This window comes from Narcine bancroftii, chromosome 4 (genome assembly GCF_036971445.1).
Source record: "Narcine bancroftii isolate sNarBan1 chromosome 4, sNarBan1.hap1, whole genome shotgun sequence".
Lineage (NCBI taxonomy): Eukaryota > Metazoa > Chordata > Chondrichthyes > Torpediniformes > Narcinidae > Narcine > Narcine bancroftii.
The window spans coordinates 172,982,666-172,999,082 of NC_091472.1; the positions used below are offsets into that span (position 1 = coordinate 172,982,666).

General features: G+C 40.2%; 1 protein-coding gene across 10 annotated transcripts in view; it reads right to left on the minus strand.

Moving 5' to 3' along the window:
* The window catches only part of LOC138761237 (calcineurin-binding protein cabin-1-like), a 200,181-nt gene that overhangs the window by 55,258 nt on the left and 128,506 nt on the right, over positions 1 to 16,417 (minus strand). For 9 of the 10 annotated variants that reach the window (XM_069933028.1, XM_069933032.1, XM_069933027.1 and 6 more), the window contains 3 exons: positions 12,356 to 12,617; positions 9,350 to 9,520; positions 4,653 to 4,742 (listed from right to left, as the gene is read on the minus strand). In XM_069933028.1, coding sequence (XP_069789129.1) covers positions 4,653 to 4,742; positions 9,350 to 9,520; positions 12,356 to 12,617 — 523 coding nt within the window. The remainder of the gene's footprint in view (positions 1 to 4,652; positions 4,743 to 9,349; positions 9,521 to 12,355; positions 12,618 to 16,417) is intronic. The other variant, XM_069933029.1, reaches the window with a different exon arrangement.

A 16,417-nucleotide genomic window follows, 5' to 3' on the forward strand; every position in this document is an offset into this window, starting at 1 on the left:
AACTCTGATCCTTGTGTTGAAAAATGGCAACCACAGACTCCAAAGGTGATCAAAAGCTTAGAAACAAGCCCAGCTCTCTTATAACTGCACCAATGAAGCAATTAAACATACCTGAGTACTCACCTGTGTATGCCCTGAAATGGGGGAACTGTAATGGCACAGAGAACGGTGAGTGAAATGCTCATAACTTTAGTTGACTGTCATTATAAATGTTACTTTGTATTCACGGAACTTTAATTCAGATGTTATTTATAGTCATTTCATCGAATGTTGAGGAAGATCATTTCAAGTTTACATGTTAAATAAAATATTTAAATACTTCTGAAATTGTATTGGAAATAATTAAAATTCATCACTAACATGTCTCACTCAGCCTTCAAGCGACAATTTATTGGATCAAAGTCACTCTCATCAGTACGCTGACTGCTTACTAACCCACACCTGCATGCTAATACTTCCACACATCACTTTGATGATATCATCAGCGGCGACTGGCACCGCTCCCGGCACAGTCAAGTATACGACGGCGACAGCCACCCCACAAACTCCAGCCTCTGAGCCACGCAAGAAGGCGAGTGAATAAAACTGTCCTGCGACATAACAGCCTGGAAGGTTGACAGTTTGGCATGACCTCATGCAATACAGGTCGACCCTGACTTACGATGTTCCGACTTAATATTTCAAAGTTACAATGATCAGAATCCGTTTTGAATAAAGGTAAGTCGGGGTCAATCTGTATTAACGTGACTACCTTTCCTTCTCTGAAGGAAATGCTTCCATCCAATCAGTGCATGCAGATCACTTCCTACCCCCATCAGCCCCACTAAATGTCATCATTTCAGTGCTCCTCTTATAGTGACACCAAGGAAACGTGCTTTGGCAGACCCAATTACGTTTCTTTTTAAAAAAAAAGTAATTTGGAACACATGAGCAGATTGCCATCGCTGGGGAAAGAAGGGAGAGAGAGCAACGGCAATCTGCGCATGCATTCCAAATCACAACAGAGGTTGCGAGGTGACGCTGCTGCCCCAAGTTATAAGGAGAAGATAGTGAGTGAGGGAAAGGGGGTGCCAAGAGCAGGGTCATCTTGCTCGCTGCCCCGCCAAAAGGCAGCAGGGGAGGAAGGGCTAGATTGGGCGGCGAGAGGGACAGGAATGTTGAGTGCGTCTCCCTCCTGCAAGTTGTACACAGTCTTCTTGGTGCATGGAGTTCTCAGATGCTGTGATACCAAGGCTGTGGGGATCAAACTCCAATGTGTGAATAAAGGTTTTCAGCATCCTCTCCCCAACCGCCCATGCATCTGAGCTCCAAATGCCCCTGCCTACCTGTATCTAAACTCTGTTTTCAATTTTTTTGTGGATTATTCTAGGTATGCATGATAAGATTGTCACATATTTTTAAAAAAAATCTGTACATGTAGACTGCAATTAAAGGTACATGATCCTTTACCCGGAACCCCTGGGGGACAGTGTGTTCCGAATTTTGGATTTTTCCAGATTTTGGAAAGCCAGATTTAAGCCCACCCGAATTGTGCTGCCGTTCTCTCCCCCTCACCTGCCCAACTCGCGCTGTCGGTCTTTCACCCCCCCCTCACCCGCCCGAGTTGCGCTGCCGGTCTCTCCCCCATCCACCCGAGTCACGCTGCCGGTCTCTTACCCCCAACTCACGCTGCCAGTATTTCCCCCTCACCTCTCCCCCAGACTCACGCTGCCGTCTCTCTCCCCACTTGCCAGATTTTGGAGCTTTCTGGATTTTAGATGTCCGCATGAAGGATAGTGTACCTGTAACAATAATTTCAACTTATGATGCAAGCGCCAGAAACGAACCCCATCGGAAGTCACAGGAATGGGCTCCTACCACCTGGTAGTCCAGTCCTCACATGTGAGCAAAGTGTATATCCCCAGAATGGTGGAAGCAGGCCTACAAAGTCCAGGTGCATGTACTGGAAATGGGAATACAAAACAAAATCGCCCAGTTTGGATTTGGGGTGTCTCAAATCTTCAGTGTGTGGACATGCCAAGCATCCAACATCCCATTTAACAGGAGGTCAGGTAAAATATTCCATAATCAGTTTGAATGATACTCTTCTGCCAGGATGAGATAAATTAAGAAGAGACTCAAAAAATCTCCCACCTCTTTACTGCCGATACAAAAGGCCTTGGTCTTCCTGTGGAAAAATCACAGACTAACTTTTTATCCGATTCATTCAGGATCGCATCTTGAAGATGGAGACCAGAGTTGATCTGGTGATACCAGATGCTGTACGTGAGCCATGGTGGTGAAATCGACTGCAGTAGTCCTATGTAAGGCATCAATGTCGTGCCTGGACAGAGCATCGGCCATGGCATTTGGTCATCCTCAGATGTGCCTGACGTCAGATGAAATTTGTAAGATAAAATCCAAGTGTCGAATTTCTAGGGATGAGTCTAGACGTGTACTTGTACTCGTGTATGCATAAAAAGTTGGTGATCTGTATAAATGGTGCGAGATAAATGGCACAGAATTCTCGCCTGAACGTACTATACTTTGCCTGAGCTGGTGACAGCTTGTCTGAAAAAAAAATTGCAGAGGTTCCAATTGTCCTAGGACTCATTGTTCTAACACTGCTCCCACAGCATTGGCAGACACATCTGTGGCAAGAGAGAACAAGGCGTTGGGCTTTTGATGTAGAAGTCTTGTTGCATTCGCAAGCGCAGTCTTCACATCATTGAAAGCATGCACGGCATCGTCTCCCAAAATCAATGGTCTTTTGGAAACTGACTGATCAGATCCTCTTAGTTGTTCATCTAGGGGTGAATAGAGATGCTGAGGCATTCAGCAGGAAACAGCAATAGAAATTCATCACGCCTAAAAAAAATAGCAACTAGCCAAATTTAATGTGTAACAGCTACAGGAAATTCTCAAATTTCTCGCACTTTTGATTGATAAGATGCTAGCATTTCACAACTCCATTTGCTCCTGCTGACTTCCCAATCCTTCTTTCTTCATTGCAGAGGTCATAGACATAACGAGGTCGGCATAATCCGCCAACTGATCATGGGTGGGTATCTGAAAGACACTCACCAAAATGTCCTTGAACATGACGAGGTAAACATTGGAGGTACCTCTGTTTCCAAAAATCCCCTTCTACAGGTTGTGTTCCAGCTCGCTGTGCCATTTCCTCCACATCTTGACGGTGGCCTATCACCTAGCATGTAATCAGCTAGTAATTCGGCAATGCAAGTCTCTCTAGACAGCTGAGTACGCCACTGAATAGCAGTGTTGTATGGGAGGTTACCATCTGGATCCACTAAAACATTCTCTACCACAGGCAATCTGCTCTGGAAAACCCTCCACAAGTAAACCATATTTCATCTTCTGACCTTGCACACTGAGTACGGAGAAATGCACCCTAGAGGATCATGAACCACGCTGGTGTATTATTAATAAAATGAAAAGGTGCTGTGAAAGCATGGGGTCACCACTTGTAATGGCATTGATTTACCCAATTTACACAGAATTAAAGAATACACTCCCTCATTTCTTTCAGCGCAAAATGGAATGAACTTGCTTCTCTTCAGACACAACACTGCATTCTTCAACTCCCCAAACACCACCCAGCCAAACCCTGGTGATCCTGACACATTCTCCTCCTCCCGTGTCAGAGATCGATCACCCGTATATTGACGCTTAACCCATTTGCGCTTGCACACTATTACTCCTGTGCTTCACTTCAATTACATCATCATCAGGGACCAGCACTGCTCCCAACGCAGGGAAGTACATGACAGTAATTTCTACATGGTCAAATAAAAATGTACACTAATAATCTTTAATAAAATCTGGAATATGCACTTTAATCACGTGAATTAGTGTGGAGCACCAGGCAATAAAGGGAGAAAAAAAAATCTTTGTCCCAAACATTATGGAGGGCAACTGTATATCCAGTATGATGGAAGTACTCAAACTATCACTCAACTGATACCTAAAGATAAATGGTATAAACGGGCCTTTGCAATTGCATGTAAATTCTGGCTTCTGGTCATTAACCTCCTCAAAATTTTTTCTTTTAAATGGGATGCGTGCAATATAATCGTACACAAAACTTTGCTGATTTTCTTTTGCTCTAGGTTTAAAATAGATTCCAGCATGGTTTTCTTTCACAGAGTGGGATTACTGAAGCAGTCAAAGTGAACAATCTTAAAAAGACACAAACACAAAAATACCTTAATACTGAGAAAATGCAAAGTGGAAACATGCAGTCATAAAACAGGACATAAATACTTTGGTGAGAAATCAGTATTTTATGTTGATTAATACAGAGAATTGCTGTCAAACTAAATGCTTTCAATATCCATTCATACTCTGTTCTTAGTGATGTAAAAAAAATGACAAAGCGATTATCTAGGTACCTATTGCTCAATTGTAGGACAGAGCTCCTACACCTCTCAGACATCTTGATGTGGAAATGAATGAAAAACAAAAGGTCTTCCTATTGACAGCAAGCAAAGGCTTAATTCTGCAGTTCAATCTGGTGTGGAGTGTTTTACGTCGAATTGTACCCCCTGAAAGCTCAAGAATATTTGCACACTGAAATACGAGTTAGAAAGAGACAAAAGACACAAGCACTCCATTGCTGGAGGTCTTGCTTTGCTTGTCATGTGATTCAGTACCTCAAGAGCTTCCATTGCTAGATCAGGTGGATTGTGATAATGGATCTTCCGTGGGTAATGTGCTGCATCTTCATGGAGGTTATGTGCTGCCTGGACAAAACAAACCACCACAGTGTTTTTAAAAAAAACATTCACACAACAATCTAAATTAGCTCTCTTTGTTTCCAACTACTCAAAAATGCAATAAATCCTTTCAAAATGCAGTCTCAGATGTAACATGAAAGAACTTGAACTTGGCATCCACTTTGCATCCAGCAGGGCTCCAAAATACAATAATGATCTGATCAGATAATCTGCTTAAGTGATGTTAACTGAAGGAGAGTTTTCATCAGGATACTTGAGAGAAATTCAGCATGTCCCCAATGTCCTTTCCAAATTTTAATAATGCACCATCAGATGTATCCTATTGGGATGCATCACAGCTTGGTAAGGGAACTCTTTGAAGAAGAGTTGTGAATGTAGCTCAAGCTATCAACTCCATCTACACCTCCTGCTGACTCAGGAAAGCTGCCTGGCCACATGCTCCTTTCTACCTTCCATTGGGCAGTATCTGAGCTCAAAAACACAAGCTTCCATATTCAAGAAATCTTTCTTTCTTTCTTTCTTGGCTGCTATCAGTCTCTTGAATGGATCTCTCATAGGTCAAAAAAATACAATCCCCCTATTATGATTACGTATATTTTTTATATTCTGTTTTTGTCCTAGTATCATGATGCCCTGGACTTTTTGACTTGCAGCAACATTACACCCTGTACTTTGTTTCATTATTGCGGCAGCTGCTGTGTGGGGTTACTTGCCTGGATTGCACGCAAAACAAACCTTTTTCATTCTATTTTGGTACATATAACAATGAACAATTCAGATATCACAAGCATTTCTTTGTATTATGCCATGGAAATTTTATGTCCGCATGATGACAAATTGGATTAACATTACACTTGAAAGCATCTTTTACAGCACACCAAGCCTTTCCTGGTACACTGGAATCACAGACTCTGATCAAGCCTCTGGTGTGATGTCTGGATGTGTAATTGATAAACATTAGTGCAATAGATGCCAGGAACTATTCCAAAGGAAGCATACGAAAAACGATCAGTGTGGGGGGGAGAAAGTCAAATTAAGAACAAGAGTGAGAAAAATCAGAAGAACACAAACTGACCATCAGAGCAGAATGCGACAGCAGTGAAACACTGATAATCCAGCATGCGATTGGTTGGAAATTCTAATGGGTCAAAATCAGGTTCATTCATTTGACTAGAATGCACGTCTGTGGGCCCAGTGTGCAGCTGGGAGCCAGGATCGGGTCTGTGGGCCCAGAGTGTAGCAGTGGGCCAGGATCTGCTCTGTGGGACCAGAGTGCAGCTGGGGCCTGGGATCTGGTCTGTGGGTACAGAGTGAAGCCAGGGGCCGGGATCTGGTCTGTGGACCCAGAGTACAGCCGGGGCCTGGGATCTGGTCTGTGGACCCAGAGTGCAGCCGGGGTCCGGGATCTGGTCTGTGGGTACAGAGTGCAATCAGGGATGGGATCTGATCTGTGGGGGCTGGGATCTGATCTGTGGGGGCTGGGATCTGATCTGTGGGGGCTGGGATCTAGTCTGTGGGTGGAGTGCGCAGCCGAGGCTGATATCTGGTCTATGGGTGGAGTGTGCAGCTGGGGTCCAGGATCTGGTCTGTGAGACCAGTGTGCAGTTGGGGCCGGGATCTGCTCTGTGTGTAGAGTGACAAGGATACTGAAAGGCTGCAGAGAGACTTGTTTAGATTAGGAGAATGGGAAAAGGGGTGGCAGATGAATACAATGTTGGAAAGTGTACGGTCATGCATTTTGGTAGAAGAAATAGATTGGCTGACTATTATTATGGGGAGAATATTCAAAATTCGGAGATGGAAAAGGGCTTGGGTGGCCTTGTGCAGGATATCATACAAGTTAACCTCCAGGTTGAGTTGGTGGTGAAGAAGACTAATGCAATGTTGCCATTCATTTCTAGAAGGATAGCATATAAGAGCAGGGACGTAATGTTGATACTCTATAAAGCGCTGGTGACACATCACTTGGAGCACTGTGTACAGTTTTGGGCAACTTATTTAAGAAAAGTGCTGCATTGGAGAGAGTTCAGAGAAGATTTACTAGAATTATATCAGAAATGAAAGGGTTGGCATATGAGAAACAATTATCAGCTCTTGGACTGTATTCATTGAAGTTCAAAAGGATGAGGGGGACCTAAGAGGCATTTTGAATGCTGAAAGGCAAGTACAGAATAGATGTAACAAGGATATTTCCCATTTAAGGTATTTTAAGACAAGAAGGCATATCTTCAGGGTAAAAAGGCATAAACTTAAAACAGAGATATGGAAATATTTCTCGTCCAGGATTCATGAGTCTGTGGAATCTGTTGCCACAGATGGCTGTGGAAGCAAGGTTGTTGGGTGTACTTAAGGCAGAGATTAACAGGTTATTTGATTAGTCAGGATATTAAAGGTTATGAGGAGAAAGCCGGGGTTGAGTGGAAGGGTGTATCAGCTCATGATAGGAATAGTGGAGTAGACTCCGTTATTCCAATCATGGATACATGCTTAGCCTACTGCTCTACTCATGATACACCCTTGACTGTGTGGCCAGGCACAATTCCAATACAATCTACAAGTTTGCCAATGACACCACAGTTATCAGTAAATCACAAACGGCAGTAAATCATAAACCATTCTTTGAATGGTGTCACAACAACAACCCTGCACACAATGTTACCAAAGCCAAGGAAATGATTGTGAACTTCAGGGGGAAGGTTAGGAAACATGACCCAGTCCTCATCAAGGGCTCAGTAGTGGACAGAATCGAGAACTTCAAATTCCTGGGGATCATCTCCGAGGATCTATCCTGGAGCCTCCTTGTTGATGAAATCACAAAGAAGGCTCGCCAGCAGCTATACTTTGTGAGGTGTCTAAGGAGATTCGGTACGCCACCAAAGACTCTCGAAAACTTCCACAGGTGTACAGTGGAGAGCATTCTAGATGGTTGCATCACTGTCTGGTACAAAGGCACCAACTCTCAGGACAAGAATAAACTCAGAGGGTTGTTAATTCGCCCTATGACATCACAGGCACCAGACTTCACTCCATTGAGGACATCTACATAAGGCGGTGTCTTAAAAAAGCAGCCTCGATCCTCAAAGACACCCACAATTGTTAGGTCTGCTTTGTTCATGAATGAGTGAGACAAACACCAGGCTGAGTCGAAATCAGGGTTCTTTGTTCTTTATTACCGGATTGTAACACTTGCGACTAACCATGTTAGTCGGAGAATGCATTCTGCCGTTATCAGCAAAATGGTGATTTTTTATACCCTTGGATATGTGCTTAGAACATCATCATATCATTACTTGTCCAATGACTAAAACTGTTGCTATCCTTTCCCTGCTAGCTTCCTGCCTCTCAATCCATCAATGTCTCTCTTATCTTGTAAGTACAAGGATGCATTCACATCTTGTTACAGCCCTGCACATTCCCATCTCATGATGTTTTACCTTACACTATCCAGGCCATGCCCTCTTCACACTGCTACCATCAGGAAAAAGATACAGGAGTCAAAAGACGAGCACTCAGCAGCATGAGAACAACCAATTCCTGAATAATCAATGAACTAAAAATACTCCCTAATTTTCATGCACTTTTTTTTTAAGATTTATTGTAGTAAGATAGTTTATAATATGAATTTTTACACTATGCTGCTGCAAACACCAAGTTTCGTGACTTGTTCACCATAATAAATTTGTTCTCACTTGATGGGCCAATGGGCCTACTTCTGCTCCTATCTTGTGAATTGCACGTGTCTGAAACTCACCCCAACTTTAAGTTATTAACATATTTTCCAAGTCAATGGTTGGACAGGTAATCAGCTCAGATTTTTTTTGTCATATTTGGAAAAACTATCAAAATGCTGTGGAATTGATTCATGGGAGAAATTCTTCAACTTACCCATCTATTTTGGAGCAGCTTGACAGCGGCATAAGCAATGACCTTCAAACTAATAATTTCTCAATAAACTTTCACCATGTTACCATAAAGTAACAGAAATTCGATGTTACACTTTCAAAACTGCAGTTTTAGGTTCAGTAATAACTGCAACTATATTTAAATGATAGACTGCGCCTTTGAGAATAGAAAATGTGAAACTCGGCAAAAAAAATCAATACTGTTTATTTGTTTTGACACATAGAACAGGAATTCCAATTTTCCTTGAACAAATGGTGTTGAAAAAGAACTTCCAAATTCCGTGCTTCCAACCTTTGAGCATTCTCCACTTTCATGGCGATTGCCTCAGATGAAAGCCCAATCCAATTTCTGCTTCAAACACTGATCTACATGTACTGAAGGAGAAAATATACCCAAAGTGGGCTACTTGCAGCATAACATAGACCCTCTGATCATTTGTGCATCATGCAATGATACATTAATTTCTACAACAACTTAGTATCAGCCCTTGGGACAATTTATCAGATCTCACTGCAGTGTCAGACTAATCTTTTGTCTACCTATTTAAAACACAATATTGTTGTGAAAGACATTAAGGAGAAGACAGCAACAAGATCAATCACTAGCAACAGTCATGTCACTTTTTTTTAATTTCAGTGGCTTTACTTCAATACTGAGGTGGACTGACAAAATCCTAACAAAATTGACTGGAGCCCAAGAACAATGCTGACCTGCTTGTAATGTTCCAAGTATTCCTTTGGGGGTTGTTTCTGTTTCTCTGCGATTTTACCCAACATGTAATGAATGAGCCATTCCTCCTCATCGCCATCACCTTCACAATGTGCTGCTGATAGGAAACATTGCTTGGCTGTCTCAAGCATGCTGTCTCTTCTTTCTTCCATCTGTGGTGGACAACAAAGACAATGAATCGCACAAAAATAAAGTTTTGGTGATCATTTGGCACGCTGTGAAGACCAATGGCAGCAAATCATGTGCCCATCATCCGAACCACAGAACAACATGAAGAAAAGTAGATAAAAAGCAAAAAAAAACTTTGAAAAGGGAGCTTAATATCTCAGTTTAAAATTGAAATTAAAAATGATACTCCTGTAATTTCAGTCAAAATTAACTTACCATTGCTCCCAAAGACCAGTAGTTTTACTCAGCAATGTTCCATTTTAAACCATGAAATTTATGCATATTTGGCTTTTTTGTTGCCTCTCCATGCACACTTGAGGAATGGCACAAAGTGCTTCCTATATAATAAATGAGCACTGCTGTGTTCAAATGCAGACATCTTAAAGACTCAACATCAGCTGAGATGTTTACCTGTCGGTGTTATCTGGCCTGTTGCATATTTAAGTGTTCTGTATCAGAGGTTTTCTCCCCCTTCAAAGTACAACACCTCTGAAAAAAGAAACTACCCAAGCCTACTAAAGAGTGGCTCTTACGTAATGCAATCAACTAGCTAGGTAGTAAACATCAATCACCTTTAAAGATTATAAATGACTAAACAATTGTGCAACCACAAAAATAATCCATCCACACTCAGTACTTTTCTGGTCCAAAGGCTTCAAGCCCATGGCAAGTTGATCAACCAGATCCAAAATCGGGTGAGTAACAGAAGACAGGCAATGATGATAGGGCCTTGCTGCTGTTTTTGTGGGCCTGTGACCAGCTGTGTACAATATAAACTGATGCAAATGTAGGGGGTACAATGAGCAAGTTTGCAGGTGATGTGAAAATTGGCGACAGAGAGGAGGGGAGTGATGACAGTGATCAGCTGGTAAATTGGGGAGGTAAATGGCAAATGGAATTTAATCCTGAAAATTGTGCTGTGATGCATTTTGAGAGTTTACTAAGGAGAAATACCCTGAATAAGTAGCCAGCATTGAGGAACAAAAGGAACTCCAAAGATCCATGAAGATGGCTGCATGAGTACATCAGAGAGTGAAGGAAGCCAACAGGATGACTACCTTCATTAGCAGCAGCAGCATGGAGCTAGACCAAGATGGTCTTGGTGCAACTTCATACAACGTTCATTTGGCCACAACTGGAGTGACATATGCAGTTCTGGTAATCATGCTGTAGAAAGGAACTGGTTGCACGGGAGAGATTGCAGAGGAAATTCATTTGATGGGTTGGATTTCTTTGGAGCAGGAGGCAGCAGAAGGGTAAAAAAATTATGAAAGACAAAGTTGGTTAAGTGGGTGAGGGTTTTGAGGCAGATTTTTTTTCGAATTTGGTTACAATTTGGTCCAAGGAAAGAGTGGAGGCCAATACCTTCACAACATTCACAAAGCTCAAAATTTATACCAACAGGCAAAGGGACGAGGGTATTCAATTAAATTTGTTGTGCAACAGGGAAAATAAGATGCAATATCTCAGAAGAGAACACAAAAACAATGAAATATTAAATAAAACAGTCTGTAAAAAGCCAAAGAAATGATTTGAAGTGTTATCTATCACGATTCTCTTCATAGTTCACTGCACTGTCAAGTTTTGCGTTAACTGCAAATTCGAAGTTGTTACTTCAACCTTGGTCTTGGTCCAAATTAAATGCAATAGTTTAAACAAAAGACAACAGCCCTAATACTAATCCTGAGGGAACACTATTATTTGCCTATCTCCAATCCCAAAAACAATCATCACCAGGACGTGCTGTGACCTGCTACTTGGTCCATACTATCAATGTCCCATTTATGCCACATTCTTCAACTTGCTGATGAGCATACCATGTGGCATCTTATCAAAAGATTTCTGGAAGTCCATCGACACCATATCAACTGCATGACCCTCAGCAACTCAATCCATTACCTTATCAAAAAATTCAATCAAAACAGCAAAACATGATATGATTCCGACCAGTGTTGGCTTGTCTTAGTTAATCAATTTTCCTCTCACTATTAATCCTCTCATGGTTCGAGCTTTCTGAAATCTTGCTCATCACCATAATCTGTTGTTGCTGGACTTAACCTTGCACATTTAACAAGGGAGTAACATTCACCACTTTCAGATCTTTGGCACATCCAAAGACAGCAGAAGAGAGCCCTCAAGATCCTGCGATGCATCCCATCTCGGCATAGTGGCTTACCCGCTAACTTCAACCAACTTTTCTAATATATTTATATTTGTTTTTAAACATACCTGTCTCAACTAGCTCTTCCTTCTCTCCAATTTGGAAACTGTCTCCTTCCTGAAGACAGGTGCAAGGTACTCATTTAGTACTGTAACCATGCCTTCAGCATTCATGTACAAGTTTCCATTTTATTTTTCTTACAGGCTCTGTATGATGTACCTTCATATGGACAACAGACTGTGTCCAAAAGAGAAATGATTTTTCCCAAAGATTTGTCAGTTGATTCAAAAGGCTACTCTTCAGGTATGGTTAGATGTCAGAAGTGTTTATTTTACACCTGCTAATAGCTGTAGTGAACCAAATAGAACACAGCTTATTGCCTGGCCCACTGAAAAAGGAATCCTCAGGGTTGCATGTGATGTCATGTATGTACCCTGACAATAAATCTGAAATATGAATCTGAAATCTGTTAACAGATCCAGTTATAAATTCACAAAGTATCCATTTCAAAGCAACTAAGAAAGCAAGATATAAACCAAGAACAAAGATGGAAAGAGAGCAATAAGAAAAGGCTTAGATGCAAGGTCCAATCCAAAATTAACCTCTAACAATTAAATGTGCTCTTGCTGATAATGTACTGTGACTTTTAGATACTCACTTGTTGTACAACTTCTGATGGCAACTCCATTTTCCACTGCTTTAGCTGCCGTGAAGCAAATGAGTGCAGTGCATAGGACATGGAGCCATACTCAATCCAGAGTGAGAGATTTGAGTGGTCTATCTCAAGTGCCCGTTTAAAGCAGTTCAGAACAGCAACTGAGTGTTTCCAGATAGGGCCATCACTCTTCAATTCATTTGAATTCAATTTGTCCTGGATACGGCTGGCTCGAGCCAGAGCCATACCTGCCCATGAATCAAATCTACGCAATGGAAGTTTAAGATATTATAGAGGTTAGTCTACAGATAAAAAAAATTTGTCAAGCCTCTAGAGAACCATTCTGATAATGAGTCTGTTGTCTCACACATTGTAAAATGCACCAAATTTCTTACATGCTGTAGCTGAATAGGTATGTTGTTTAATAAAAACAATAATATACAGAATTGAATTAAACAGATAATAAATATAATAAACAATAAATATTCAGATACAAATAGTCACATTGCCAAAAAAAAGTGACTTTGCAATAATGTAGACTATCTATTTGTAGTATCGGAGCATCCAGGATTAGTGGTTCAAGAGCCTGAAGCTGTTGGAAAGAAACTGCTTTCACAATTGCATTCGTCTTGGAGACACAAGAGACTGCAGGCAACTATTCATATCTAACAATAAACTCACACCTTATCAAATGGACATCATCCACACAAATTACCACCATTAACTTCACTTTTTATCAATTGGTAGTAATTTTTCTAAGCAATCAAGATTTTGGACAAAGTAGGCATGTTCAAAGTAAAGGATACGAAAACAGAGAATTAAAAATTTGCCACAATATGCTGCATCATTCTGGGTCAGTTAAACAGTCAGATGCACATCACAGCCCATCTATCTGCTGTTGAAATACGATGCACACACAAATTGTTTCATTTCCCAAATCTTAAAATTTTGAAGAGCCAATTTAACCTGTTCACTTCCACCTGCCTTGCCTACTACACAGCAAAGAGATATTCTGAAAGATACTTCAATGCCGAGAAAGTGTATTTTACCCATTTTGGAGCATTCAACGTTTGCTATGTTTTGCTGCATTACAACACTGGTTGTCACAAAAAATGCAGAAGAGGAATGGTAAGAAATTGCAATTGTGGTTTTCTCCCATTTTAATTGTTAGAAACCAAATTGTTAAGTGACAGCAACTGCTGCCTAAAAATATAGTGGAATTCTTAGTCTCATCCAGCCATGGCTGGGAAATGCTTTAGCACCATTAAGGATTTCTCTCCATGACAGCCAAACAGAGCTGTGGAAGTGGTGAATGGAAGCAGCGAATGGAAGCAAGGAAAAATTGTCACATTGCAAGAATGTGATAGGTAATGTGATGCCCTATGCTCTGGAGCAGAGGTTATCAAAAAATGTGCATTGGTGGAACTGCTGCCACAGCAGAAAACAGAACTACAAATCTCAACACCTAGTACATGGATGCCTTGATCCTGGCAGCAAAAATACAGCACTTACTCCCAGATTTTAAATTATATTATCAAGCAGCCCAATTGAAATTTGTCACCTCTTTTTTTAATAGAGGAGACAAACATTCATGGGTAAATATAGAGCTACATAAAGTTAGAGAAAAGATAGCAGAAGACATGATATATAAATGGAATTCAGAAATATTTGTGGGGAATAATAAAACATCGTTAGTAAAATATATTATTAGTACTTGGAAATTAGTTAATGGTAACAAAGCAAATGAATTACGAGTCTCGTTGAAAATGCCTCTTGCTCAGAACAGACTCTTACCAATCCTATATGACAATAAAAATTTAGAAAATCGGCTCCAATATTTGATTAAATATTTGGGAGACGATTATGAGCAAGAGGTATTTATGTCATGTTTGATCAAATTAAAATAAATTTGGGATTTCACAAAATAGGTTCTTCTGCTATCTTCAACTGAGATATTTTTTAAGGGATGTATTAGGCCCAGAACTAATTTTGATGCAGATTAATGGATTGGAGATTGTGATTCATGAGGGAATTTCAAAGAAACTTATTTCTAAATTGTATCTTCTACTTCAGGAGGAATCTCTAAAACCAGATTTGAATAAATCAAAAGAAAGATGGGAATTAGACTTGGCAATTGAAATTGATCCTTTTTGCTGGTCTGACATTTGTGGGATACAATTAATGTTCATTATAGATTAGTTAATTATAAATGTATTCATCAATTATATTTACCACCACATAAATTAAATAAATTTAATCTAACTTTTCCAAATTTATGTTTTAGATGTGGCACAGAAATTGGTACGTTTATACATTCTACCTGGTCATGTACCAATGTGACATCATTTTGGAAAGATGTGGGCAATTTTTTGGAACAAATCATAAAAATACATTTACCATCAACACCCAAGCTTTTTCTTTTGGGAAATATATATGATTTGGAACCCTAATTGAAGTTGTCAAAATATCAATAAAATTTTTTTAAAGTCGGATTGGCAGTGGCCAGGAGATGTATAGCAATTGCATGGAAATCTGAATCCTGCCCTAAGACTGATTGTTCAAAGAGGGAGATGCAAAATTGTATTCCCTTAAAAAAGGTGACTTATAATATTAGAAATGGGTATGATACATACTTTAAAATATGGAAACCATATTTAGATATTATGGGTTTGGATATCTAATGTTTTCTCTTCTACACCCCACCACCACTTTTTTTAAAATCTTAATGGTTGAACCATATCATCTTGGTTTAATTCTATTTTATTAATATCCTGTCTTTCTTTTTGGGAGGGTGGGTAGTTCTCACAGTAGCTTTGCACATATATCTATATTCTTTTTTCTTTTATATTTTTTTTATCTTCTCACCTTTATGTACTATACAACCATTTACTTTTATTCTAGTTTGATAATTAAAATTATCATTTGGATATGATTCTATTATTATATTGGATGGTATACAAAACATAAATATATATTTTTTTAAATACAGCACTTATAAAGGAGTCAGGCAAAATAAATTCCATGTCCCAGCAGGAATCCCACAATACACATGTGGTTCCTGACTTCCTGAGTCATGTACTCCATGCTTTGCCAAGTGAACAAGAAGGATTGTAACTCACTGCCTTTCCAATTTGTTGTTAAGTTATCAACAAATTGTCCTGGACATTAGGTGAAGTGTGACAGAAAATGCCCAATCTGATTTAAAGCAAGCTCAATAAATATTATACGTGTAGCTTGTGTATAAAAATGCATTGTAACAATTTATCCACACTCTGTGCCAAATCATTCAAAGTCTCCGACATTAAAATGTGCTCTTGATCAAAGCCTTGGTAATGCTACAAGGGCTGGTTTAAGAGACATGCTGGAATAGAGACAAGAGATTGCAAATTCTGAAATCCAAAGCAAAAAAACAAACTAGTAGGGAACTCCACAGCTGAGGCAGCATTTGTGGAGGCAAAGGGACAGTTGACGATTTGAGTCAAGATATTGCATAGGGCTCAAAGTACAAAGGCGAGACATACATTATAAAGAGATGAGGGGAAAAGGGTGTGGAAGAAGCTGGTGGATCCAGATGAGAAAGGGTTGATGGCCAGATGGAGCCAGGTTGGGGATAGAAGATAGAGACCAAGGTTGGGAGGTGATGCGGAGACAAGGAAGAGCTGCACACAATGGAATCCGATATGAAAGCAAAGTTATGAGTGGAACCAAATATCGGAGGGATAATGGACAACATGGAAAGAGGATTGGGGAGAGTGTGGGAGATGAGCATATGGGGAAAAGAGAAGGAACACGTGAGAGAGAAGACCTGGGTGGATCAAGAGAGAAAGAAACTGTGTGGATGTAGATCACCTTAAATTAGATAGTTCAACGTCTGTGCTTTTGGGTTGTGGACTAAGCTAGAAATTGGAAGGAAGAGGATACAAAACTATCTGGCAATAAAGGCATAAACCTCCTCTTGCAATGTCTTGCAGGTTCCCTTCAACCATATAAGAACTCGTATTGCAAATACAGGAAATGAGATAAAGAATATTCAATTACAAAAAAACACTCTAATCTTTCCAAAAT